This window comes from Aquarana catesbeiana, linkage group LG01 (genome assembly GCF_042186555.1).
Source record: "Aquarana catesbeiana isolate 2022-GZ linkage group LG01, ASM4218655v1, whole genome shotgun sequence".
Taxonomy (NCBI): domain Eukaryota; kingdom Metazoa; phylum Chordata; class Amphibia; order Anura; family Ranidae; genus Aquarana; species Aquarana catesbeiana.
In genome coordinates, this window is record NC_133324.1 from 175,338,802 (window position 1) to 175,365,115 (window position 26,314).

A 26,314-nucleotide genomic window follows, 5' to 3' on the forward strand; every position below is an offset into this window, starting at 1 on the left:
CATCTAGGGCGATCATGGGGTTAAACGTGTGCCTAACAATGTGTAATGCGTGCTGCTTTTACTAACAGACCTCTTTGTTACTTATCCCTGGGATAAGGAACAGATTATTCCATCTATACAGAGCCCTGTGTTGATTGTCAACACAGGGCTCTGGGCTGTGAATGTACACAGCCGATCAGCAGGTCCCCGCCATTAATCATTGGCCTGGACTTGGAGACAAACTAGCGCTGTGTATGATCACAGCAGGTGTTGGCGGGGAGTTTGGGGGTTTTCTCTGCTTGTACTGCGCTTTAAACCCGGAAGCAGGCAGCGATTGTACCAGTACGTCACTTAGTCTGCACAGGCCGCTCGTCCACGTTGCAGCTGCTGCCTTTTAATAATCAGACACTTACCTGTCGCACAGTCCAGCGATGCCTGCGACGCCGGCATTGGCACTGTGGGCACTCGGTTGTGACTTCTCACTGCGCATGCGCGAGCCGTGCTGTGACTGGCCGAGCAATCGTCTGGGACCTGTGACGTGTCCCAGATTGCCGAGAGGGAGGGGGGAGAGGTGAAGTTGCTTCCGGTGCCGTGGGTGCACCAGGAGGAAGTGTGAGCTGGAACCCTCTAAAAAGAGGGTTTCCACTCCCCCCCAAAAAAATGACATGCCAAATGTGGCATGTCAGGGGGTCACCTTCCCTTAAAGCGGAAGTTCCATTTTTGGGTGGAACTCCGCTTTAAGTGGTTAAAATTTATAAGGATGTTTGTTTTGTAGTTATGTTTTTAAATAAAATTTGGCATGTTGCATTTACTTGCATTCAAACTAGCAAAAAGAGAACATACAGATATAAAACACAAGAGAAGAGAAGTAACGAAGTAAATAAACTTGGAAATGGCACCATATGTCACAACTTATTTTATTGTACAATGCATTTTCCACAGTTTAAAATCTGTCTTTATGCAGCTGTAAATGCCCTTGTGTAAGAGCCTTAGTCAGCAGAGAGGGCATGGGTTCACCTGAAGAAATGTACATTAGAGTGCCATTAATGTACAGAGGATAATTGAAGTGGTCGCTGCAATTTAATTTCCCCAGGGCTGCAGTATACATTGAGTGGGGACCAAGTGCTGGTCCTTATGGCACAGAAGGAGGGGTTAGACTAGTAAAATGAATGAACTGTGCTAAGTCTAGGGTATTTTATCTGGATGGAGCAAAGAGATCAGATAATAGGACCACTATAATAAGATAGCTGACAGGTCAAGGTATTAGCAGGAAATATTCAGTTTGTTTTGACTGTTAACAGATCGGTGGGTACATGTAATAATAACAGTTTTAGAAGAATGGAGGTGAAATTGGGAAAGATGAGTCCACAGGAGATTTAATAGACGGATGTAATGAGATCATCAGAATGTACTTAAATAACCATGGTCTCTGCAGGATTGATGGGCTGAAACTCTAGATACTGGTTAAAGCTTGAAAATATGTATGTGCTTTAAAGCTAAACCCCAGGTAGACAGTTGAATGCCCAGTTACAAGTACACTACGTACAGTAAATACATATACTGTATGATAGCTGGTATATTTCCATCCAGTCCTGATATTTACACAGGCCTGCCAGATAGCGCATCCAGCTTGATGCTATAGATAGTTTGGCTCTTCTTTCTAGCCTGTGATTGGACACTAAAAGAGCAGCAGCAGACTGTGAACATCTGATTGTTTTATTAGTGCTGCATCCTTATCTCCCACTCTAAAGTTCTGTTATGAATAGGCTGCTACAAAGTCAAATGCAGGTGCTCGCATTAGCTGGAAACGAAAAATACATTTAGTGATTCTTAAATGAGTACATCGGTGTATTGATTGGTACCTTTTTTCGGTCTACCTAAAGTTCAGCTTTAAACAGGGCCAGATCAGTAATTGGCATCTGTGAAGACATTTCTGTCTTGCTACTGGAGCATTATGCGTCTTTTTCATGCATTTGTATTGCTCCTTCCTAAATGACAACCTCCTACGAAATGTATTGACAGTTCTTTTAGAGGTCACATCTTTAATGTACCTTGCACTAAAGGAACATTGCTGCCACTAAATGGGAATCTGCAAGATGTCATTTGACTCTGAGATCACCTTCATACCTATCATAACATTTGCTGGAGATATATGAAAGAGTTAATGGATAAAACAAAATAAAATTTAGATAGCAATGATATAATGAAATACTCATTGCACACCTGTAAAATGCAAGTTTGTACTGGGGAATAGTAATATAAAATAATTTTGATATTTGAAGAACTGAGATGATGTTGTACATATCATTGGTGGTGTTACAAGTTTGTTGCCTGGCTAGAAATTTAGAAGAAAAAAAATTTTTTATCCAGGTATGGCAGTTTGTACATGGTTACATTGGCCTAGCTTGGATCAAAGTAACTATGTATGTATCATACCTGTGGGATCCTGAAAAGCTGAAAGTCACTGTAGTAGACAACGCTACTCCAGTGATCTCCAAAAGCCTCTGGGTCCCATGCCAAGTGGCTGTCCTGATGCATTGTAAACGCAGGAGGTTGCTCACTCGGTACGGGTGCCATTCAGGGAGCACTTTCCATTTCCTCAATGAATGCAAAGTGTCTGATTGGGCGAAGTTGAGAAGTGAGGGGTGATGTCACAATCTCCACCTTGTCCAGTCAGAGAACACAGAGAATTCATTGAGTAAGTGAAAAGTGTTCTTTGAGTGGCATCCGTGTTGAGTGGACACCCTCCTGTGTTCAGTAGGCCGCAAGGCAGCCACTCACACAGGACCTGGAATCTAGTGGCAATCTCTGTATTAATGGTACCTACCACAGTGATTTCCAGAGGGATCCCAGATATGACACATACATACAGTGGATATAAAAATCTACACACCCCCTGTTAAAATGTCAGGTTTCTGTGAGGTAAAAAAAATGAGACAAAGATAAATCAGCTCAGAACTTTTTCCACCTTTTTAATGTGACATTTAAACTGTACAACTCAGTTGAAAAACAAACTGAAATCTTTTAGGTGGAGGGAAGTAAAAAAAATAAATAAATATATAAATAAATAAATATATATATAATATATTTGCGTAAGTATGCACTTAGACTAATGCCACTTACACACAATCAGAAATTCCGTCAGAAAAAACTTGGATGGTTTTTCCGACGGAATTCCGCTCAAGCTTGCCTTGCATACACACGGTCACACAAAAGTTCTCTGAACTTTCGATCATCAAGAACGCAGTGACGTACAACACTATGAGGAGCTGAGAAAATAAAGTTCAATGCTTCCGAGCATGCGTCGAATTGTTTCCAAGCATGCATGATTTTTGCGTGTCCGAATTCCATACAAACGCATTTTCGGATAGGAACTTTTTCCGACCGAAAAATAGAGAACCTGCTCTGTCTTTTGCTGGCTGGAATTCTGCCAGTAAAAGTCCGATGGAGCATACACATGGTCGGAATTTATGACCAAAAGCTCACATCCGACTTTTGCTGGCGGAATTTCTGATCGTGTGTATGGGGCATAATACTTTGTTGAAGAACCTTTTGATTTTATTACAGCACTTAGTCTTTTTGGGTATGGGTCTATCAGCATGGCACATCTCGACTTGGCAGTATTTTTGCGCTCTTCTTTGCAAAAACACTCCAAATATGTCACATTGCGAGGGCATCTCCAGTGCGCAGCCCTCTTCAGATTACCCCATAGATTTGCAATCAGATTCAGGTCTGGGCCATTCCAAAACTTTAATCTTCTTTTGGTGAAGCCATTCCTTTGTTGATTTGGATGTATGCTTTGGGTCGTTGTCATGCCGAAAGATGAAGTTCCTCTTCATGTTCAGCTTTCTAGCAGAAGCCTGAAGGTTTTGTGTCCATATTGACTAGTATTTGGAACTGTTCATAATTTGCTCTACCTTGACTAAGGCCCCTGTTCCAGCTGAAGAAAAACAGCCCCAAAGCATGATGCTGCTACCACCATGCTTCATTGTGGGTATGGTGGTGTTCTTTTGGTGATGTGCAGTGGTGTTTTTGCGCCAAACATATCTTTTGGAATTATGGCCAAAAAGTTGAACCTTGATTTCATCAGACCATAACACATTTTCCCACATGCTTTTGGGAGATTTAAATGTTGTTTTTGCAAAATTTAGCCAGGCTTGGATGTTTTTCTTCATAAGAAAAGGCTTGCCACTCTTCCCCATAGCCCAGACATATGCAGAATACGGGAGATTGTTGTCACATGTACCACACAGCCAGTACTTGCCAGATATTTCTGCAGCTCCTTTAATGTTGCTGTAGGCCTCTTGGCAGCATCCCTGACCAGTTTTCTTCTCGTCTTTTCATCAATTTTGGAGGGACTTCCGGTTCTTGGTAATGTCACTGTTGTGCCATATTTTCTCCACTTGATGACTGTCTTCAGTGTGTTCCATGGTATATCTAATGGATAATTGGAAATTCTTTTGTACCCTTCTGACTGTTGCCTTTTAACAATGAGAATCCCTCTGATGTTTTGGAAGCTCTCTGCGGACCATGGCTCTTGCTGTAGGATGCGACTAAGAAAATGTCAGGAAAGACCTACTAGAACACCTGAACTTTATTTGGGCTTAATCAGAGGCACTTTAAATGATGGCAGGTGTGTACTGACTCATATTTAACATGAGTTTGAATGTGATTGCTTAATTCCAAATATAGCTACAACCTCAGTTATAATGCAGCCACATTAAGATTTCAGTTTGTTTTTCAATTGAGTTGTACAGTTTTTAGGTCATATTAAAGGTGGAAAAAGTTCTGAAATTATTTGTTTGTCTCATTTTTTACATGACAGACACCTGACATTTTAACAGGGGTGTGTAGACTTTTTTTTATATATCCATTGTATTTATTTTGGTCTAAGCTGGACCAAGCTAACTATGCTAAAATTGCCATACTTAAACTTCAGCTTTACGTAAGCTACCCCTGATTATTGTCATGCTGTTACTTTAGGTAATCCCTGGCTTTTTTCACCTCCATTTCATCAGGAATACTGATCTAGCAGCAGTTTTTCCTGTTGAGGAGACTGGTCACCCTAGGGCCTTATGCACACAGGCATATGAAGTTGCATTTAGCAGAAAATCTGGCATATTTATGTCCGAATAAGGCTGCTCTAAAATAATGAGTGGTGAAATCTAATTGGTTGCTTAAAGTGGAACTTTGGGCTACCAAACAAACACGGGTAAACAGGCAGGATTTTGAATGCAGAAGAGACATGCTTTGTCTCTTTTGCATTATTACCTGCCTGTTCACACACAGCTCACTGTACAAACCCTGCAATGGCAACGCTAACTGCACTCCCTCGCATGCAGGGGAGTGACTTCATACGCAGCTGGCAATGGAGACCCAGAAACTGGTTGCCGGAAGATGTCAGCGGCAGGGCAGGGAGCTCTGGAAAATCGCATCTCTGGATCCAAGGTGAGTATAGTTCTGCTTTAAAGATGTATCAAGTCCTTTAACCTAACCATATGGGAACAATAAAATAAACATTCTCCAGTAAACTATTTGTTTTATATTATTCCCCTACACTTGCAGTTTACAACTCCATGCTGCTGGCTCCTGTTCCCGCAGTGCTGCTTCCCTGAACTCCTGGCCATCACAGGAAAAATGTAACAGTGGAAAAAAGAAACCTACACACTCAACTCCATGCTATTGCATCAGCCCCACATTGGCTCTAGGCCAGCAAACTGAGCGATCACATGACCACTGATCACTCAGTTCTTGGCCTGCTCGGAGCAAAGAACAGTGACTCTCAGGAAGGTGAGGAGGCAGGCACAGCCAGCTCAGGCTCTCAGCTGCAGGCTGAGAGGCAGAGCCAGCTGTCAATCAAGCAGCTGCGTGGATCCCAATAATATGGTTGGGTTTTTTCCAGAACCTGAATCTGCTCTGCCATGTCAGGTGGTAGCAGGGAATAGAAAAATAATGGTGCAGCGCTAATAACATTTGAAAATTGAAACCAAATGACAATCTTGGGTATTTAAAATAAGTAAAAACCCATGGTGATACTAACAATAAATCACAATAATAGTGCAATGAATAACCAAGTGAAAGGTTCAAAAAATTGTAATGGTAAAATTATACAAATACAATAAAACCACTATTTGTGAGAAAAATAATAATACAGTGAGAAACTAAGAATACACTCTAAAAAAGTTAAGAAGCAATGCTGTGAGACAAAGCAAACAAAAAAAGTCCAATTTGTGACCAAAAGTGTTGATGGATATATAAATCTATAAAGGTGTATAAATCTCTCTCCCGCTGTAATGCTGTGTGCGCGGCGCGCAACAACTAATATAGGCTTGGGGCGTGGTCACCGGGTGATGTCACCCGGTGACCACCCCCCCCTCTATGACGTCACAGTCCCGGGGCATGATGGGACTGTGATGTTATAAGGGGCAGGGTCACCCGGTGACCATGCCCCATGCCTATATAAGTCATTGCGCACCGCGCACATGTCATTACAGCGGGAGAGAGCATCATGTCAACATTGGAAGAAGAGAAGAGGGAAGAAGACGACGGAGAAGACCGGGCCAACGCTAGCAAAAAGCAGAAGATAGAGGAGGAGCCCGGCAGAAGAAGCCGGAGAGCGGGAGAAGAGGCCGGAGATAGCGGAGGAGTCGGAAGAGACCCTTGAAGTGGGAAGAGACCCCCTGGAGCTGCCTAATAAATTACTTTAAAAACCTGTCTAGTGTGTGTTTTTTATTGACACTTTTCCCCCAGGTGAATTGGTAGGGGTACCCCCTACTCATTCACATAGGGTGGGGGGCCGGGATCTGGGGGCCCCCTTATTAAAGAGGGCTCCCAGATTCCGATAAGCCCCCCGCCCACAGACCCCGACAACCAACAGCCAGGGTTGTCGGGAAGAGGCCCTTGTTCTCATCAACATGAGGATAAGGTGCTTTAGGGTGAGGGTGCTTCCCCAAAGCACCCACCCCCCATGTTGAGGGCATGCGGCCTGGTACGGTTCAGGAGGGGGGGTGCGCTCACACATCACCTCCCCCTTTCCTGGCTGGCCAGGCTGCGTGCTCGGGTAAGGGTCCGGCTATGGATTTTGGGGGGACCCCCATGCCATTTTTTTGTCGTAGGGGGTTCCCTTTAAAATCCATACCAGACCTAAGGGCCCGGTATGCTCTTGGAGGGGAATTCTTTCTCGCGCTCGCTGCAATAGGAAAATGTGTTTTTCCTATTGCAGTCAGCGCAAGATGCACAGTACCCTGGCGCCGAGAACCAGCGCGATGGGATCGCGCTGGAAACACATTCTCGCGGGCAGGTACTGTATACAGGAAGGCAACATCAGCTGTGGCAATGATGTAATCTCCGTGTACAGTTATGGAATCTAACACTTTGATGGTGTCTCTAGTGTCTTTGAGATGTGAGAGCGTCTTCTTCACTAGAGGTTGCAGGTAAAAGTCCACGTAACGTCCAGTTCGTTAGGTAGCAGGGAATAGCCCACTATTGACTCATTCTGGGTCTTAGGAAAGCAAAAGTAAAGGTTCTCCTGTAACCCAAAAGGGAAGCATGACCAAAAAAGCTTTGGCTATACTTCTATTTTGATAACACTGGTTAGTGTGTTGGTGTATTTTCATGGAAATCACATTGGTTGTCCAAAGCATAACACTTGCTGGAAACTTCTACTTCTATATCCTGCACTCTGTATAGTTACATAGTAGGTGAGGTTGAAAAAAGACACAAGTCCATCAAGTCCAACCTATGTATGTGATAATATTATATTATATATCCGTATTACCTTGTATATCCCTGTATGTTGTGGTAGTTTAGGTGCTTTATCTAAGAGTTTTTTGAAACTGCTCCCCGCTGAAACCACCGCCTGTGGAAGGGAATTCCACATCCTTGCCACTCTTACAGTAAAGAACCCTCTACGCAGTTTCAGGTTAAACCTCTTCTCTTCTCTTCTAATTTTGAGTGGCCACATGTCTTGTTAAACTCCCTTCTGCAAAAAAGTTTTATCCCTATTGTGGGGTCACTAGTACGGTATTTGCAAATTGTAATCATATCCCCTCTCAAGCGTCTCTTCTCCAGAGAGAATAAGTTCAGTGCTCGCAACCTTTCTTCATAACTATTATCCTCCAGACCCTCTATTAGCTTTGTTGCACTTCTTTATACTTGCTCTATTCCAGAACTGGACAGCATACTCCAGGTGTGGCCGGACCAGAGTCTTGTAGAGTGGGAGAATTATCGCTTTATCTCTGGAATTAATCCCCTTTTTAATGCATGCCAATATTCTGTTTGCTTTGTTAGCAGCAGCCTGGCATTGCATGCCATTGCTGAGCCTATCATCTACTAGGACCCCCAGGTCCTTTTCCATCCTAGATTCCCCCAGAGGTTCTTCCCCTAGTGTATAGATTGCATTCATATTTTTGCTACCCAAATGCATTATTTTACATATTTCTACATTAAACCTCATTTGCCATGTAGTTGCCCGCCCCATTAATTTGTTCAGATCTGCTTGCAAGGTTTCCATATCCTGCGGAGAAGTTATTGCCCTGCTTAGCTTAGTATTGTCCTCAAATACAAAGATTGAATTGTTTACCCCATGCTCCAGGTCATTTATGAACAAATTAAATAGGATTGGTCCGAGCACAGAACGCTATGGGACCCCACTACCCGCCTCTGGTCATTCTGAGTATTCCCCATTGTCACAAGGATAAACACTGCAGTTTTGGTTACTGAAGCCACCGGATTCCTTTGTGAAGACTGAGGAGAAGAATAAATTCAATACCTTCGCCATCTCCCCATCCTTTGTAACCAGATGTCCTTCCTCATTCTTTATGGGGCCAATATGGTCTGTCCTCCCTTTTTTACTGTTTACATACTTAAAGAATTTCTTCGGATTTTTTTTGCTCCGCTATGTGTCTTTCATGTTCTATCTTAGCTGCCCTAATTGCACCCTTACATTTCTTGTTGCATTCTTTATGAAGTCTGAATGCTGATGATGATGTCTCAACCTTGTATTTTTTTTGAAGGCCTTCTCTTTTGCTTTTATATGCATTTTTACACTGGAGTTAAGCCATCCAGGAATTTAGTTCACTCTTTTAAATGTATTTCCCAATGGCATGCACTGGCTAATGCCCTTATTTAATATGCTCTTAAAGTGAACCCATCTCTCCTCTGTGTTCTTTTTTTCTAAGATTTTATCCCAATTTATGCCTTCTAGCAAGGTTCGTAGTTTAGGGTAGTTGGCTCATTTTGAAATTCAGTGTCTTTGTATTTCCCTTATGTTTACTATTTGTGTGATTTATACTGAAGCCAATTGACCTGTGATCGCTGTTTCCTAAATTGCCCCGTATTTCCACATCCATGATCAGGTCTGTATTGTTGGTAATCAGTAGATCCAGTTGTGCTTTATTGGTGCATCTACCATCTGACCCATAAAATTGTCCTGCAAGACATTTAGGAACTGACGAGCCTTAGATGAATGCGTGGTTCCCTCCGCCCAGTCTGTCTGGATAATTAAAATCCCCCATTATGATAACACTTCCCATCTTTGCTGCTGATCCAAATTGTGATCGGAGGTCCGTCTCCCCCTCCTCCCCTCAGGTTAGTGGGCCTATAGCATACTCCCAGTATTTTTGCCTTCGCTTCATCCCTTTGGAGCTCTACCCATAAGGATTCCACCTCCTCCCTAGCTCCCTTAGTGATGTCATCTCTCACATTCACTTGTACATTATTCTTTATATATAAACAAACCCCTCCCCATTTTTTAACCTCTCCATCCCTGCGATAAAGGGTATACCCTTGAATGTTTGCAAGCCAGTCATGAGAGCTGTTGAACCAGGTCTCTGAAATTCCCACAAAATCCAAATCCTCCTCGTACAACAGTATCTCTAGTTCACCCATCTTGTCCTCCAGGCTCCTGGCATTGGTGAACGTGCCATGTAGCTTAGACCGGTCGCATATTATCCTCTTATTGGGTGTTCCGAGATTGCAACTAGGACTTGTTACTATACTTACCTTGGGTTTATGTACTTTAGTCAACCTACCACTAATGGCCCCCAATACTACCCTCTGGACTATGTTCCGCACTGACCATCTCTACCTCTGGACCCTCCCCCCGTTGCCTAGTATAGATCTGAGGCGATGGTCTCACTTGCAGTGGAACTGACTAGATTCAGCTTCACTGTGTCAGAACTAGTATGTGGCTCCTGAGTGACAAATTCTCCTTAAAGGAAAACTGTACTGATGATAGATGTATGTAGGATGCTATTGCTGATCCACTTTGAAAATGCAAGTTGCGTTGGCTTCAACACTTCAACAATAATGTATCCAGTGAAGTCTGAATTCCTGATCTACATGCTTGTTTGAGTCAGTGAATCCACGCTGAATCCATGGACAAGTTGCGCTGCCTATTACTTTCAGTACAGGATTCTTACTTTCAGTGGTGTGTGTGTATATTGCTAGCTTACTTTTATTGTTTTGACTTGTCTGCCCTCTAGTGTTCATATGTAAAATATGTATTTTGAAATCTGTCAAACCTCACAATGGGAATATATAGGTGCACATTCACACTTTATTGCAGTGTTCTGCTGTGTTACAGAACTTGGGTCAAATTGCATTGTGTTGTAAGTTTAAGTGTTGGGTCAGCCCATACATATTACATGGGCTGCTAACGCATCAAAATGCAGTCAAGATCAGACATGACCTATTTTTCTCAAAACTGAACTTTTAATTCCATCAGCTCATTCCTCACAGTTATTGTCTTTTATACCACTTGCCCCTCCCTATTAGATTGTAAGCTCTTATGAACAGGGCCCTTGACCCCCTTGTATTTTTTTTTTTGTACTGTAACTGGACTGTCTGCCTTTATATTGTAAAGCGCTGACAAACTGTTGGCGCTATATAAATCCTGAATAATAATAATACAGTGCACCACGATGCACAATGCACACTTTTTCTTTCTTTTTCCCCCCTTCCTTTTCTTTCTTTCCTTGTGTCCCATAGCCCAAAGAGGAAGTGAGGAAATCCTCTTTTACTGTTCTGGGGACAACCCAAAATTTGGGATTTTCTTTTACTTTCAGTGACAATAAACAGGAAATATAGAGAGAGTGAACCTCCCGGATGCACAGACAGCAATAAAAACCTGACAAGTGTTCTAATCCCTCCCCACTTTATCCAAAACAACAAAAAATAGTTTTGCCTTTAGTTATACTTTAAATTGACCCTAACCAGTATAGTTCTGATGGGACAATAGCAATGAATTTTATGTAAAATTTGAAGTTCGATGTAGATTTCTCAATATTACTGCGTATGATGATCTTACATGTAAAAATCACCAATATTCCATTTTTATTGTCTTCACCGTTTGTGTTTCTTAACAGTTCATTTGACAGGAACTTTGTTTATCAAGCCAGAGGAATAGGAGCAATTGAGGAAAGTACTATACTCACAGTCAGTCCCAACAGTTCAACAATTCTACGGTCCACAGGCAAAAATCTGTAAGTTTAGTAGTTTTGTGTAAAATGATTATATTACTATGCAGCTGATTCACAAAGCCACACACATTATCTGTTTATAATGTTATCTCATGAGGCTTTCACTGAAAATGTTCAGTTTATAAAATAAAATATCCTTCTATTTTTTTTTCTGCATGGAATAATCATCCTTTAGGGCGTGCTGTAATATGTAATTACAGACCTGAAGAAGGAGAGTTGACGGCAGGCTTCCTCTCTCTAGTTTACTATACTGAGCTGCCTGTCGCCTTTTAATGAGAAACAACTAAGCACTCGACGCCAGTTGGTTTTGGGAGTCTTGCATGTATTTTATCCGGCTTGTTTCTGCACAATCCATTTTAAGAGAAGGTTCCCTGTTGCAGCATCCAAGTATTAACAAAAGAAAGAGCTCCCAAAGCACAGCTTCCAATGCTTTATTTTTCTAATAATGATTCGCAAGAGTTTAGTGTTATCTATGCTAATCTGCAGACTGGCAGAGCTCCTCTATTTAAAAGAGAAGTATGTTTTTTTTCTTTTCCAGAATCATACTTACCTAGGTGAATGCAGTATTGGTCCACCTGGTGCCTCTACATTGAGAAATGAGCGATCGAACATCGCAGATGTCTCTGTTCTCTCAGCTCCCCGAGAGGAGAACTGCTGACTGTCAATCAGCATCTCTCCGCTCCTCCTCGCTCACTAGAGCGCTGAGCTGTGGCAGGGCAGGGAGTGTCCGTCTCCGTCTCTTAGCGGCTCGCTGAGACAGGTATCAGTCCAGGCACCTGGTGGGTCCAGACTTTATTGTCCTGATGACACGGTGCCTGGACTGATTCCTGTGACGTCAGCAGAGAGTGGACTTTAATCTGCTCTCTGTTGAAAACGGGTCACAAGAGTGCAAAACGAATTGTACTCCTGTGACCCAGAGGAGAAGCCTGGCTGTACTTCTCCTTTAAAGGGTCGAGTTCTTGTGGTTTTCTTTTCTTCATCTTAGCTTTTAAAGGATAAGTTCACTTTTGGCAAATGTTACAAGTTCTTCCCATATCTAGGGTGGAACATATAACATGTTCCAACACCTGCAGCCTCTCATCCCCCCCCCAGTGACAGCAGCGAGCATGGATCTTCTCCTGGCTCCCACTGTCACTATTTGAAAATAATAATGCCACGTCATTCATTCACAGTTTCTTTCCTGTGAATGACTTGAACTTCAAGTACCGTCAACATTTGCAGCTGAAGGCTCGTAGTTCCGAATGGACTGCAAGATCACTGACGAGCAGCCATGTAGTTCATTCACAAGTCCTTCTGCTTGTAAACTGCCAGCCCATATGCAGGTACAGAGCTTGTTTGCAGGAGTCTGGCATTGCACCCCGGATCCACTGATCATGAATGCAATGCTTTCCAGACTCCTTAGGGAAAAATAATAAACGCACATTTTTTTTTCCCCTGCAAAAATACACTATATTACCAAAAGTATTGGGACACTTGCCTTTACACGCACATGACGATTAATGGCATCCCAGTCTTAGTGGCCCACCCTTTACAGCTTTAACAGCTTCAGCTCTTCTGGGAAGGCTGTCCACGAGGTTTAGGAGTGTGTCTATGGGAATGTTTGACCATTCTTCCAGAAGCGCATTTGTGAGATCAGGAACTGATGTGTCCGAGAAGGCCTGGCTGGCAGTCTCCGCTCTAATTCTTTCCAAAGGTGTTCTTTCAGGTTGAGGTCAGGACTCTGTGCAGGCCAGTCCAAGTTTTTTTTTACCCCAAACTCGCTCTGCATGTCTTTATGGACCTAGCTTTGTGCACTGGTCCAAATCATTTGGTGAAGGGGGGGATTATGGCGTTGGGTTGTTTTTCAGGGGTTGGGCTTGGCCCCTTAGTTCCAGTGAAGGGAATTCTTAAGGCGTAAGCATACCAAGACATTTTGGACAATTTCATGTTCCCGACTTTGTGGGAACAGTTTGGGGTTGGCCCCTTTCTGTTCCAACATGACTGCATACCAGTGCACAAAGCAAGGTCCATAAAGACATGGATGAGCGAGTTTGGGGTGGAGCCCTGACCTCAACCCAATAGAACACTTTTGGGATGATTTAGAGCAGAGACTGCGAGCCAGGCCTTCTCTTCCAACATCAGTGCCTGACCTCACAAATGCACTTTAAACCTTGTGGACAGCCTTCCCCGAAGAGTTGAAGCTGTTATAGGTTATAATGGTGTGCCAACCCAATACTGAACCCTACAGACTAAGACTGGAATGCAATTAAAGTTCAAGTGCAGGTGCCCTATTACTTTAGGTAATATAGTGTATGTACATTTGTTATTTTTTCCCAAAAGGTGAACTTCTCCTTTAAATGCCAAACAGGAGAAGTGGAGGGTAGTGGGTAAGCCATTGATGTTTCCTTCTCAGAGCACCCTCAATTTTGAGGGCCCTCTTTAGTGATGAGCTTGATGTGTTGGACTAGTGTGCAAAACCGTGTGTGCGAACCCTCCAGGAAACTGTCTTTTTTTACTGGTCTGATCATCTGCAGGTGAGGCATCCCTTGCTGTGCAGCAGCACAAATACAAGGGGCATATATACAGTATATATGCCGGGCACATACTTGGCTCAGTACAGGTGACCACTTGCTGGCGGGCTCACACGTGGGTTTGGATACTAGTTCAACACACAAGAGCCCATTCGTCCTGGTGTGCTTGAGTGAAGGTTGAAACATATGAGCAGGTATCTGTGTGCCTGCTTTTTGTTCTTGTTTCAAAATTTCACTATCCAATGAAAAGGTTTATTTTATCCAAGAATAAACATTTCCTATATATACCTTTCTAATTCGATTTTCTGTCTTGTTAATATTTTTCTAGGAATATTATTAAAAAGTCTGTTGCGTTGAACAGCTGGCAACTTTGTTTAATGACCTCTCAGAGCTTGTTCATACCAGCCCAAATGCTCAAACGCTGCAGGCTGATGTGCGTTGCACTGGGGCGGTGAGCCATAATGTAACACGATGTTACGACATATCGCACTGTATACTTTTTTTTTTTTTACATTTTGTTAAAGTTTTTATGCAGCACACCGTACCTCACAACCGCATAGAAAACAATTCTTATGTCCCCTAGTGTTGAGCCTGTGCATTGATCTGGGCAGATTAGCGCAGTTCAAAGCAGATGGTTTGAACAAGCCCTTACTGTTTTAATATAAGCCAGCATCCAAGTTCATGATCCCATATATACTGCTTTGTGCAACAAACGTTAGCAGATTTATTCATTAGCCCAATAAGCAAAGTGCATTAACACTTATTAACCAATTACCATGTCCCTTCAGGCTTTAGTAAACTAATATTTGATTGGTTGATATGGGTTTCATTTTACCCATCATAATTGTTTGCTGCATAATTTTTAAGGAGTCTTTTATATCTCCAGCTTAAATAGACAATCATGTTTTATACCATAGTATAAAAAGAATAAGAAAGCTGTACAAACCTAAAAAACACGTTTTCAATGTTGGAGCTTTGTATAGCTGGGGATTAGCAGGGGCGCTGTATGCCTAGATCCATGGGGTGTGTTATGCATATGCTTTTCTTATGCCGTTCTGTGTTGGTTTTCCTTTTAATAAATATTCCCAACACAGTTCCCTTATTGAATGGCACTTTAATTAAAAGGCTGTGACATTATAACATTGATTTACATTGGAACCCTGGTGCTGAATCTAATGAGGACTAATTATTGATATGCAGAGGAATTTCGGAGCAATGTAATTGTTTATACCATTGATGTAGTTGCATTTTGTATAATAACCCCTTTCCTTGTCGTTAACACTTTTCAGCCAGATTACGTTATTTTATATCTAAAGTGCACTACACTATGTAAAATATCTTGCATAAAAAGTGCCTTTTCTTCTCAGACTAGCTACATTTTCTGCAAGTACAGAAATACCCCTTGATTTTGCCAGGAATCTTGCATCCTTGTTACTTCCTGTGCTCTGAACTGAAACGGCAAGGAGTGTTGTCAGCTTTCCCAGTTATTTTCCGTGAACTACAAAACCCCTTCTATCTATGTATTGGAGAGGAGGATTTTATAGTGCAAATCAGGAGCGCAGCCTAGGGTGCCAACACTTCTCCTTCATAGACACAGTACAGTAGGTGAGTGTTGTCACCCTTAGCCTGGGTTCACACTGCCGCGACTTCAAAGTCGACATCTCTGCGTGACTTTATCGCGGTCTTTTTCTAGTCAGTGACTTGAGTCGCAACGATTAGACCTGTTCCATTGTTAATGGGGTGCAACTTGCCATGCAACTTTGAGCTCTTAAGTCGCATGACAAGTCGTGGCAGCGTGAACCTGGTATGATCACCAGGTGAAAATTTAGAAAAAAACCTGATTAACGAAAACTAAAGCAGCCACCACATCTGGTAAGCTGCAATATATTGCATATTGGTTTTAGATACACTGTAAGTATAAACTGCAATGTTACCCTGTAGGTCCTTCTATGCCTGTGAGCAATATCTTAAAGTGACACTAAACGATATCCTTATTCTCAAAAAAAATTCATACACATTCACTACCTAATGAACCCGTAGTCTACAGTAAGGGGAAAAAAAGCATTTGATCCCCTGCTGATTTTGTACATTTGCCCACTGACAAAGAAATGATCAGTCTAAAATGTTAATGATAGGTTTATTTTAATAGTGAGAGACAGAATAACAACAAAAATACCCAGAAAAACGCATTTCAAAAAAGTTCTAAATTGATTTGCATTTTAATGAGTGAAATAAGTATTTGGTCCTCTATCAATCAGCAAGATTTCTGGCTCCCATGTGTCTTCTATACAAGTAACAAGCTGAGATTAGGAGCACTCTCTTAACCACTTCTGCCCCAGGAGAATTTAGCCCCTTCCTGACCAGGCCATTTTTTGCGATATGGCACTGCGTCACACTAACTGACAATTGCGCAGTCGTACCCAAACAAAGTTTACGTCCATTTTTTTCCCCCACAAATAGAGCTTTCTTTTGGTGTTATTTGATCACATATGTGGTTTGTATTTTTTGCGCTATAAACAAAAGAGCGACAATTTTGAAAAAACACATCTTTTACTTTTTGCTATAATAAATATCCCAAATTAAAAAAAAAAAAAATTCCTCAGTTTAGGGCCGATATATATTCTTCTACATATTTTTGGTAAAAAAAAATTGCAATAAGCATATATTGATCGGTTTGCGCAAGAATTATAGCGTCTACAAAATAGGGGATAGATTTATGGCATTTTTATGATATTTTTTTTTTTTTTTTTTACTAGTAATGGCGGCAATCAGCGATTTTTATCGGGACTGTCATATTGCGGTGGAAAAATCAGACACTTTTGACAAATTTTTGGGACCAGTGACATTTATACAGCAAACAGTGCTATAAAAATGCACTGATTACTGTATAAATGTCACTAGCAGGGAATAGGGTTAACACTAGGGGGCAATCAAGGGGTTAACTGTGTTCCCTAGCTGTGTTCTAACTGTGGGTGGGATGGGACTGACTAGGGGAGGAGAGAAATCGATGTTCATACTTAGTATGAACACACGATCTGTCTCCTCTCCCCTTGGAGAACTGGGATTTGGGTGTTTACACAAACAGATCTGGTTCTCGCTCTGTCACGAGCAATCGCGGGTGCACAACGGTCATCGCGCCCACCGGGCACTCGCATCGGCTCCGGGGCACACTCTCTGGGCGTGCACGCCACCGGAGGCGTCTTAAAGAGTCGACGTACAGCTATGAAGGCTCACGCAGGGGATTCAACCTGCTGCGGTGTAACTGCAGCGGCTGGACTGGAAGCGGTTAAAGGGAATGCTCCTAATCTCAGCTTGTTGCCTGTATAAAAGACACCTGTCCACAGAAGCAGTCAATCGGATTCCAATCTCTCCACCATGGCCAAGACCAAAGAGCTGTCCAAGGATGTTAGGGACAAGATTGTAGACCTACACAAGGCTGGAATGGGCTACAAGACCATCGCCAAGCAGCTTGGTGAGAGGGTGACAACAGTTGGTGCGATTATTCGCAAATGGAAGAAACACAAAATAACCGTCAATCTCCCTCGGTCTGGGGCTTCATGCAAGACCTCACCATGTGGAGTTTCAATGATCATGAGAATCAACCCAGAACTACACGGGAGAATTTTGTCAATGATCTCAAGGCAGCTGGGACCATAGTCGCCAAGAAAACAATTGGCAACACACTATAACGTGAAGTACTGAAATCCTGCAGCGCCATGGTCCCCCTGCTCAAGAAAGCACACGTACAGGCCTGTCTGAAGTTTGCTAATGAACATCTGAATGATTCAGAGGAGAACTGGGTGAAAGTGTTGTGGTCAGATGAGACCAAAATCGACCTCTTTGGCATCAACTTAACTCGCCATATTTGGAGGAGAAGAAATGCTGCCTATGACCCCAAGGACACCAATCCTACCATCAGGGCCGGTGCTAGCAATAGGCAGGTTAGGCAGCTACCTAGGGCGCCAGGGTAGGGGGGCGGGAAAATCCAGACCCCCAGTGGGATTCAGATTTTTACAAGACCTGTCTGGCCCTCCAGTTAGCAAACTAAAAATTCCACCATGCGCCCCATAGCAGAGAAGGCGCTGGAAGCTTAGGTTTGCCTGTGAGGATCATGATGCGGAGCCGAGGAAGGGATCCCGATGGCTGGTGAGCAGAAGGGGGGGGGCTTGACATGCACAGCTCTCCTGGAGGGGGTGTTCCCTGTACTGTGACTGGACACTGGGCTCTTCGCTATCTCTGTCCATTCATGTCCCTCGTGTCAGTGAGAACAGCGATGTTAAAGCATCTCATACACTGCTATCTGCATAGTTCCACTTCCCAGCAGGAGGTCTGGCTGCTGTTTTACCCAAATGAAGCTAGAAGTTGATTGGTCTGCTGCCCTGTTACTCAGCTCTGCACCTGCCTCCAGGCTGTGCAGGAAGTACAATGTGCAGCCTGGAGAATAAAATGTCTGCTGGAGCAAGAGGTAGGAACCATTGGCCCCTCTTGTCACAGTTGTACACTGAACCCCGTTTACCATCAATGAGGAACATGAGTGCAGAGGGGGTGAAGCAATGCAACATGTGTGATGGAACATGGGCGGTACAGAGACCCGTGTGTGTGTATGTGTGGGTGTGTGTGTGTGTGTGTGTGTGTGTGTGTGTGTGTGGGTGGGGCACTGTACTTCATATAATGGGGGGGCCCTGTGTGTCTTGAGCAGGAACAGTGCACTCAAAATGGGGCACCTGTCATGTGAATTAGGGGAACTGCACTCATATTGAGAGACCCCTGTGTGTCCTGAGGATGGGGGCACTGTATTTACAGTGGGGACCCCCTGTGTGACCTCAGATGGGGACCTTAGTACATCTTATAATGGGGGACCCCCTGTGTGACCTCAGGATGGGGACCTCAGTACATCTTATAATGGGGTACCCCCTGCATGAACTAGGGATAGAGGCTTTGTACACTTTGTAATGATGGGCACACTTTGTGACCTGAGAATTAGGACTTATTGTGCTTTATAATTGGGGATCCCCTTTCTGCTCTGAGTGGGGGCTCTGTGTGCCTTATAACGAGGGGTCCAATCTGTGACCTGAGGATGAGTATATACTCTGCATTCCATAATCGGGAAGCCCCTGCGTGCCCTGAGGATGGTGGGCACTCTATATCTTATAATGGGGTGTCCTCTGTGTGACCCCCTGTATGTATGGGGGACTCTGTATGTCATAAAATGGGGAACCCCCTGTGTGTCCTAAGGAAGGGGGCGCTATACATCTAATGAAAACCCCCGTGTGTCGTGAGGATGGGAGGCACTGTATGTTTTATAACGAGGGACCCTATGCATGACTTGAAGATGGGGGCACTGTACATCTTATCATGGAAATTTCCTGTGTGACTTGAGTGTCATTCTCTCTCTCTCTCACCCCCCTCTTTTTTTCGCTCACCTCCCTCTTCTCCCCTATCTCTCAACTCACCTCTCTCTTCTCTCTCTCATCCCCCTTGCTCCTTCCACCCCCCCCCCCCTCCATCTCTCTCCTACTTTCTGATCTCCCCCATCTCTCTACCCTTGCCCGTCTATATACTACCCTAGTCTGTTCTACATACTACCCTAATCTGTTCTACATACTACCCTAATCTGTTCTACATACTACCCTAGTCTGTTCTACATACTACCCTAGCCTGTCCATATACCTGCGAGCCGGCGTCGCTGCTATTTGTCTTTAGGCCAAGTCCAGAAGCACAGGTGTGGGCGGAGCGGCACTGCAAAAACCTCTATCCCGCCACCTCCACCGTATACATGGGCAGGACAAAGGGGGTGGAGTCAGAGGTGAAGCCAAGGAGGGAGCGGCAAAATGAGGTTTCGCCTAGGGTGTCAAAAATCCTTGCACCAGCCCTGCCTACCGTCAAACATGGAGGTGGAAACATTATGCTTTTGGGGTGTTTTTCTGCTAAGGGGACAGGACAACTTCACCGCATCAAAGGGACGATGGACGGGGTGATGTACCGTCAAATCTTGGGTGAGAACCTCCTTCCCTCAGCCAGGGCATTGAAAATGGGTTGTGGATGGGTATTCCAGCATTACACATGACCCAAAACACACGGCCACGGTACCAAAGGAGTGGCTCAAGAAGAAGCACATTAAGGTCCTGGAGTGGCCTAGCCAGTCTCCAGACCTTAATCTCATAGAAAATATGTGGAGGGAGCTGAAGGTTTGAGTTACCAAACATCAGCCTCAAAACCTTAATGACTTGGAGAGGATCTGCAGAGAGGAGATGTGTGCAAACCTGGTGGGCAAATAGAAGAAATGTCTGACCTCTGCGATTGCCAACAAGAGTTTTGCCACCAAGTTCTAAGTCCTGTTATGCTAAGGGGTCAAATACTTATTTCACTCATTAAAATGCAAATCAATTTAACTTTTTTAAAATGCATTTTTCTCGATTTCTTTTGTTGTCGTGTCTCTCACTGTTAAAATAAACCTACCATTAAATTTATAGACTGATCATTTCTTTGTCAGTGGGCAAACATACAAAATCAGCAGGGGATCAAATACTTTTTTCCCCTCATTGTATTTTTCAAAATATATTTTTTTTTTACTGTGTTTTTCTGCTTCCTTATAATGTCCTCTGTGAGCTCCTGAACAACTTCTCCTTTTACCACTCATTTCATTTCTTTGGCACAAGCAGTGCACGTTAGTTGCAGTCATGTGCTCTGCACATCCCATAGCCCCTAATCCATCTCAGGAGCCAATAAGAGAGGGTGGCTACAGTTCTACATACAGTGGGACCATGGAGAACCAACGTAGCCACCCTCTAACAGGAAATCCAATCGCAACAGCAAAAAAACTAATTAAGACATTTGAAGGAGGCTGAGAGCAATAGTAGATCCTTTTTGAGTTAAAAATATATAAAGGAATAGAGTTTAGCGTCATTTTAAGCTAGCCATACACAGCTCAAATATTGGCCAATTCCTGCCGAATCGGCCAAAATTCAAACCGTGGGTGACCCTGATGGCACTACTCTGCTTGAAAAAGTCGATTCAAAAAGGACTGAGTCAGGTGGAACATTATCAGCCAAGCAGTGAGAGAATCCTGACATATGCAGTCACTGTTCAGGTTTTCAGGCAGCTGTGGCTGCTGCTGCAGCTTTTTGAATACATTATCCGGCAGGTTCTTCCATTAAAGCGGAGTTCCAATTAAAAATAAAATGTAAAAGTCAGCAGCTACAAATACTGTAGCTGCTGACTTTTAGCTGCGGCGGAACAAAGCCCTGCTCATCTCCCCCTCCTCTCTGCGGCGCCAGCATTGTCATTGTGGGCACTCGGCTGTGGCTTCACAGCCGGGCACGCACTGTGCATGCACGAGCCACGCTGTGACTGGCCAGGCAATCATCTGGGACGTGTGTCCCAGATGATTGCCGAGAGGGAGGGGGAACAGGTGATCTCCCTTCCAGTACTGCGGTGCCCCGGGAGGAAGTGGGCGCTGAAACCCTGCTCCCCCCCCCCCCCCCCCAAAAAAAAATGACATGCCAAATGTGGCATGTCAGGGGGTCACTTCCCTTAAAGCGGAAGTTCCATTTTTGGGTGGAACTCCACTTTAACTATAAAATCAAAGTGTGTATGGCTAGCCTTGGTAAGAAAATAGAGGAGCCAAACCTGTTACATTGATTTATTGCTTTTATATAAGAATTCAAATTGAGGCACCTGGGTCCTGATAACTGGAGCAAAAGTGGAGCTGTCATCCCTAGTAACTGATTAGGTTTGATCCTTCATTTCAACAAAGCTGACTGGTTGCTATGGGGAACTGCTGCATGTTGATTTTTCAGTTATCTTCCATGTTTGGAACATGCCATGGTTTCCTTCTTGAAGGTGTTTCTGAGCTATAAAATCGCAAAAACCTGGCAACATTTAAAGCGGGGGTCCACCTATCTATCGTTTTTTTTTTTTTTTTAGTTCATTCACAAACTTTTCTTCTCAGCATTACATACTCACATATTGTGTGTAATATGTCCGCCTGTGTCAGATTTCGTCGGAAAGAATAACTTATATTATTCACTGCAGGCGGTTTCCATCTTCATTGTGGGCATTTGAAGCCCACAAGCATTTATTTCCTGGATGTGGTGAATGCTGTGCTCCCAGCAGTCACCGCTCGTTCCTGCACATGCTCAGTGGCATCCTGGAAAGCCTGAGACTAGCTCCCAGGAGTCTGGGAGAGGCTAGAAACACGCCTACTCCCACGGGAGGAGAACCAGGAAGTGCAAAGAAGAATAGAAAAATAAAAGGTAATTACGGCGATTTCAATTTTTTTAAACGGCATGTCAGCATCTAGACAAGGAAGAGAATACATACAGATATTGTTCAAAATTTGGGTGGAACTCCGCTTTAAGCTCATCATTTGGAAATAACAAGTTTTGAAATGATTTAGCTGTTGTGCTTTGTTCTTTTGTTTTGGTTTGTTTTTTTTTTTTTGTTTTTAATATCTAAACTTTCTTTGCCCTTCAGGTTTTATTTGCCTCATGGTATAACAGTTGATAGAGATGGAAACTTTTGGGTCACTGACGTAGCTCTTCATCAGGTGTGTATATATCTCTTGACATTTTAGTAATAAAGGATGACATTTTATGCGTGTTCTAACAGGAAGGTATAAAGCGTTCGGTATTGTAGAGGTATAAAAGAAAGAAACTGGTAGCGTATGCTTCTTCTTTTAACCCTTCTGCTGCAGACTATTTTTTTAAATTTTTTTTGCTCAATATTTGCGCACTGTCTATCAAATTTTGAGAATATGCTCTTTATCTAGCCACAGCCACTGGGGTTCAACATCTCTGGTTACAGAAATACTCAGAGCTAAGTGCTTCTGGGTTCATTCTGTGCAGAGGAGATCAGCGAACTTATGGATGCCATTCTTATAGCTCCTAACTGTCCCTGAGTCCGAGGGACTGTCCTTGATTTGGAACAAAGTCCCTCTGTCCCACTTTCTTCCTCATTTGTCCCTCATTTTGGTCTGAGCTATGTAGTTGTATATAAAATGCACTATTTATCTTTCAAACAGATGCCAACATTTCATCCAATTTTGAAATTATTGCAATTGTAAATTTCAAAAACCAATGGTTTAACTATCTTTTTTTTTTTTTGTATAAATCTCCATTAAGGTGGCGTGGCAGGGAGTGTGCATCCTAACAACTTTTTTTGTGGTCCCAGGGAGGAGTAGATGGGCTTAAAAGTGATCAGGTGACTTTACAGCTGTCCAGATCACTTTTACTAAACTGCTAAGAGTCTACTGAAGAAAGGGGCTGCTGTTGCAGCTGTGACCTTGTGTAAATCCTTGCCCTGCTCTAATACGTGGAACTGCAGTGAAAGATTTAAAGAGTAATTGTAGCCTTTTAATGTTTGTGAGATATACATGTGAAATGGATGACTGTTGTGTACAAATGACTATGTATATCCTTATGCATTGAGTAGGAAAGGGTTAAAGCTTCTGTCAATTTTTTGCTACCTATGTGTCCCATTCAGGAGATTCTGCTTTATTTCCTGTCATAGAATTGCAACAGGAAGTGAGAAGGAAATCTCTCCAAAGTGAGGGAAAAATCCCCTTTCTTATGACAGTCGTCACCAGAACGGGTGCCGTTGAAAAAATGCACCTCTTGTTTTGGTGACTTCTGACAAATTTTGGATTTTCCATCACTTTTTTTTCCTAGTGATGGTGGTCATTAGGACAAATAGGTTCTCATTCTTCCCTACTAAAACTAAAAAAAAAAAAAAATTCTTGACTACTCATACAGATTTTAATAAGTTTTTTACAATAGTGTTATGTCAGGTTAAAGGCCCCTTTCAGACGGGCAGACTCTGGCAGCGACCATCATCCGATCCACCAGACAAATGGGGAACGGAGTCCCATCCACCTGTTTTTAGCAGACAGTATCGGATCAGATGTCGGTGGGTGTCAACGGACATGTTCGTTGACATCCACTGCTCCATAGAGAGCCATGGATGGTCCAATCAGGTCCACCTGAAAAACTGACAGGTGGACCTGATAGGTTCATCTGTGTGAAACGAGCCTATGATTGTTAAATGACTTTGATCACAAGCTGGGAATCAGTGTGTTTGGCCCTTCACCATGCTCTAACTCATATTAACGGTTTGGTCACAATAAGTATCTGCAGGGTGTGAATGTTCACACACAAGTGCACATACATGTGTACTAAGCAGAGACAGAAATATATAGAGAAGACCTAAATTCTGGTGTGCTAAGGCCACTTCTGGCCTAGCATCTACTATCAATAGATCCTAAGTGGTTGATTGCTGTGCCTTTTCAAGCTAATAAATAGTTTGATGTATAATTCGGATTCATTAATTTATTTTTTTCGAACTTTCTTTAAAGGTTTTCAAATTAGGGCCTGATGGTTCTCGTATTTTCACACTGGGTAAGGCTTTTCAACCAGGCAGTGACCGGAACCACTTCTGTCAACCAACTGATGTCGCAGTAGATCCAATAACAGGCAATTTTTTTGTGTCCGATGGCTATTGCAACAGTAGAATCATGCAGTTCTCGCCTCAGGGCATGTACATCATGCAATGGGGAGAAGGTACGTACAGATCTGGGGTTTGATCACTTTTTTTTAATTTATGAAATGAACAAGTAAAACCTGTCACCTGCAAAACGTTCATTTAAGAACCTGTATTTTTTTTTTTTTTTTTACGTTGAACAAAGGTTTTTATTAATCAAATGGTGCATACATGTTATGTTTGCTTTTACATATAGACTTGGTAACTAATACATTGAGTGTTATACAGTCTGTAATTAAGATAATTGGTACATTGTTTTTGTCATGTGAGTATATTCTAGGAGTATACATTTAGCACATAGAAACTACATATTGAGGCGTGTGTCTAAGTATTCATTCCATGCTGATTTGGTTTCATTATACACAGGTATCAGACAGGAGCCAACGGTCCCATATCTTGTTGTACTTGTCGGGGCAACCTCTGTTAATATATACAGGGGGTCCCCGGGTTACAAACAAGTTAGGGACTGTAGGTTTGTTCTTAAGTTGAATCTGTTTGTAAGTCGGAACAGGTACCTTTTTTAAGTGTAGCTCCAGCCAAAAAAACAATTTTTAAGCTTTTTGGATAGCATAGGGAAGGGTTATCACCCCTGTAACATTTGTTTTGCTGTCTGTGCCCCTGTTCAGATGATTTCACCTGACTTTCTGTCCCAATGACAATTGGATTTTGAAAATTTTGGGTTGTTGTGGAAACAAGCCTTGGTGATAAAGCATCAGTGGAGGTACCTTTTCCCCATATTAGCTCTTACAGGAGTTTATTTCCCTTCCTAGGGGTAGATTTCCTCTCACTTCCTGTTGTCTCCATCCGTTTGTAAGTAGGAGTCGTTTGTAAGTCGGATGTTTGTAACTAGGGGACCCCCTGTATGCATTTCTTATACGGCAGGGTATTATTCACTTCTATTTTCCATTCTACCATTTTGGGAGACGTTTGTCTCATCCATTTTTTAGCTATGATTTTTCTTGCTGCGAAGAGCGTCTCATAAATAAATGTTTTTGTATATTTATCAATTGTGTCTGGAATTATACCAAGAAGGCATTGTTTTGGGTCTAGTGCTAGGGGTGAGCCCATTGTATCGTGTAAAAATGTCACAATTTGTTTCCACAAGCCTTGAATCTTGGAGCATGTCCAGATCAAGTGGAAGAAGGTGCCTGTCTCCTTTCCACACATCAGGCATGTGGTAGATTGGGTGCGTTTATATCTTGCCACTCTAAGGGATGTGAGGTATGCCCTGTGCAGGATGTAAAGTTGCGACAGTCGGTCCGATAGTTTGGGGGGCACAGCCTTACAAGTCTCCAGTGCCTCCTCTCACTCCTCATCCTCTATTGGTCCTACTTCTCTTTCCCATCTGGGTTTGATATCGTATGCTATTTTAGTAGCGATGGGGGTTGAGAGCATATTGTAAAATGCTGAAATCAGTTTGTGGGGGTCCGTGTTCTTAATTACTGACATAATGACATTGGGTGTAGGGTTTGGGACAGAGTCAGGAAATTGCGATTGTGCCGCATGGCGGATTTGTAGGAATCTAAAGAACATTCGGTTTTGAATTGTGAATTCTTCTTTAAGTGAATCGAAAGTTTTAAGGTGTCTGTCTTTTAGTAGGTCATGCAGATAAAATATTCCCTGCATGGACCATAAGTTTGTGTCACTAATTTTGTTGAATTCAGGAAGGTTCTTGTTGTGCCATATCCGCGTGTACTTTAGTTTTAACCAGGGAAAAGAGAGGGTCTATATTAAGGGATATGTAATCTGTAGGGGATCTGGATATATGGATCCCCAGGTATTTAATGACAGCAACTCTCTGTAGTGGTA

General features: G+C 42.9%; 1 protein-coding gene across 4 annotated transcripts in view; it reads left to right on the top strand.

Annotated features, from left to right (window-relative positions):
* Positions 1-26,314, top strand: part of PAM (peptidylglycine alpha-amidating monooxygenase) — a 331,085-nt gene that overhangs the window by 273,632 nt on the left and 31,139 nt on the right. For all 4 annotated transcript variants that reach the window (XM_073624571.1, XM_073624572.1, XM_073624573.1 and 1 more), the window contains 3 exons: positions 11,346-11,462; positions 22,445-22,517; positions 24,321-24,525. In XM_073624571.1, the coding sequence (XP_073480672.1) occupies positions 11,346-11,462; positions 22,445-22,517; positions 24,321-24,525 (395 nt within the window). The remainder of the gene's footprint in view (positions 1-11,345; positions 11,463-22,444; positions 22,518-24,320; positions 24,526-26,314) is intronic.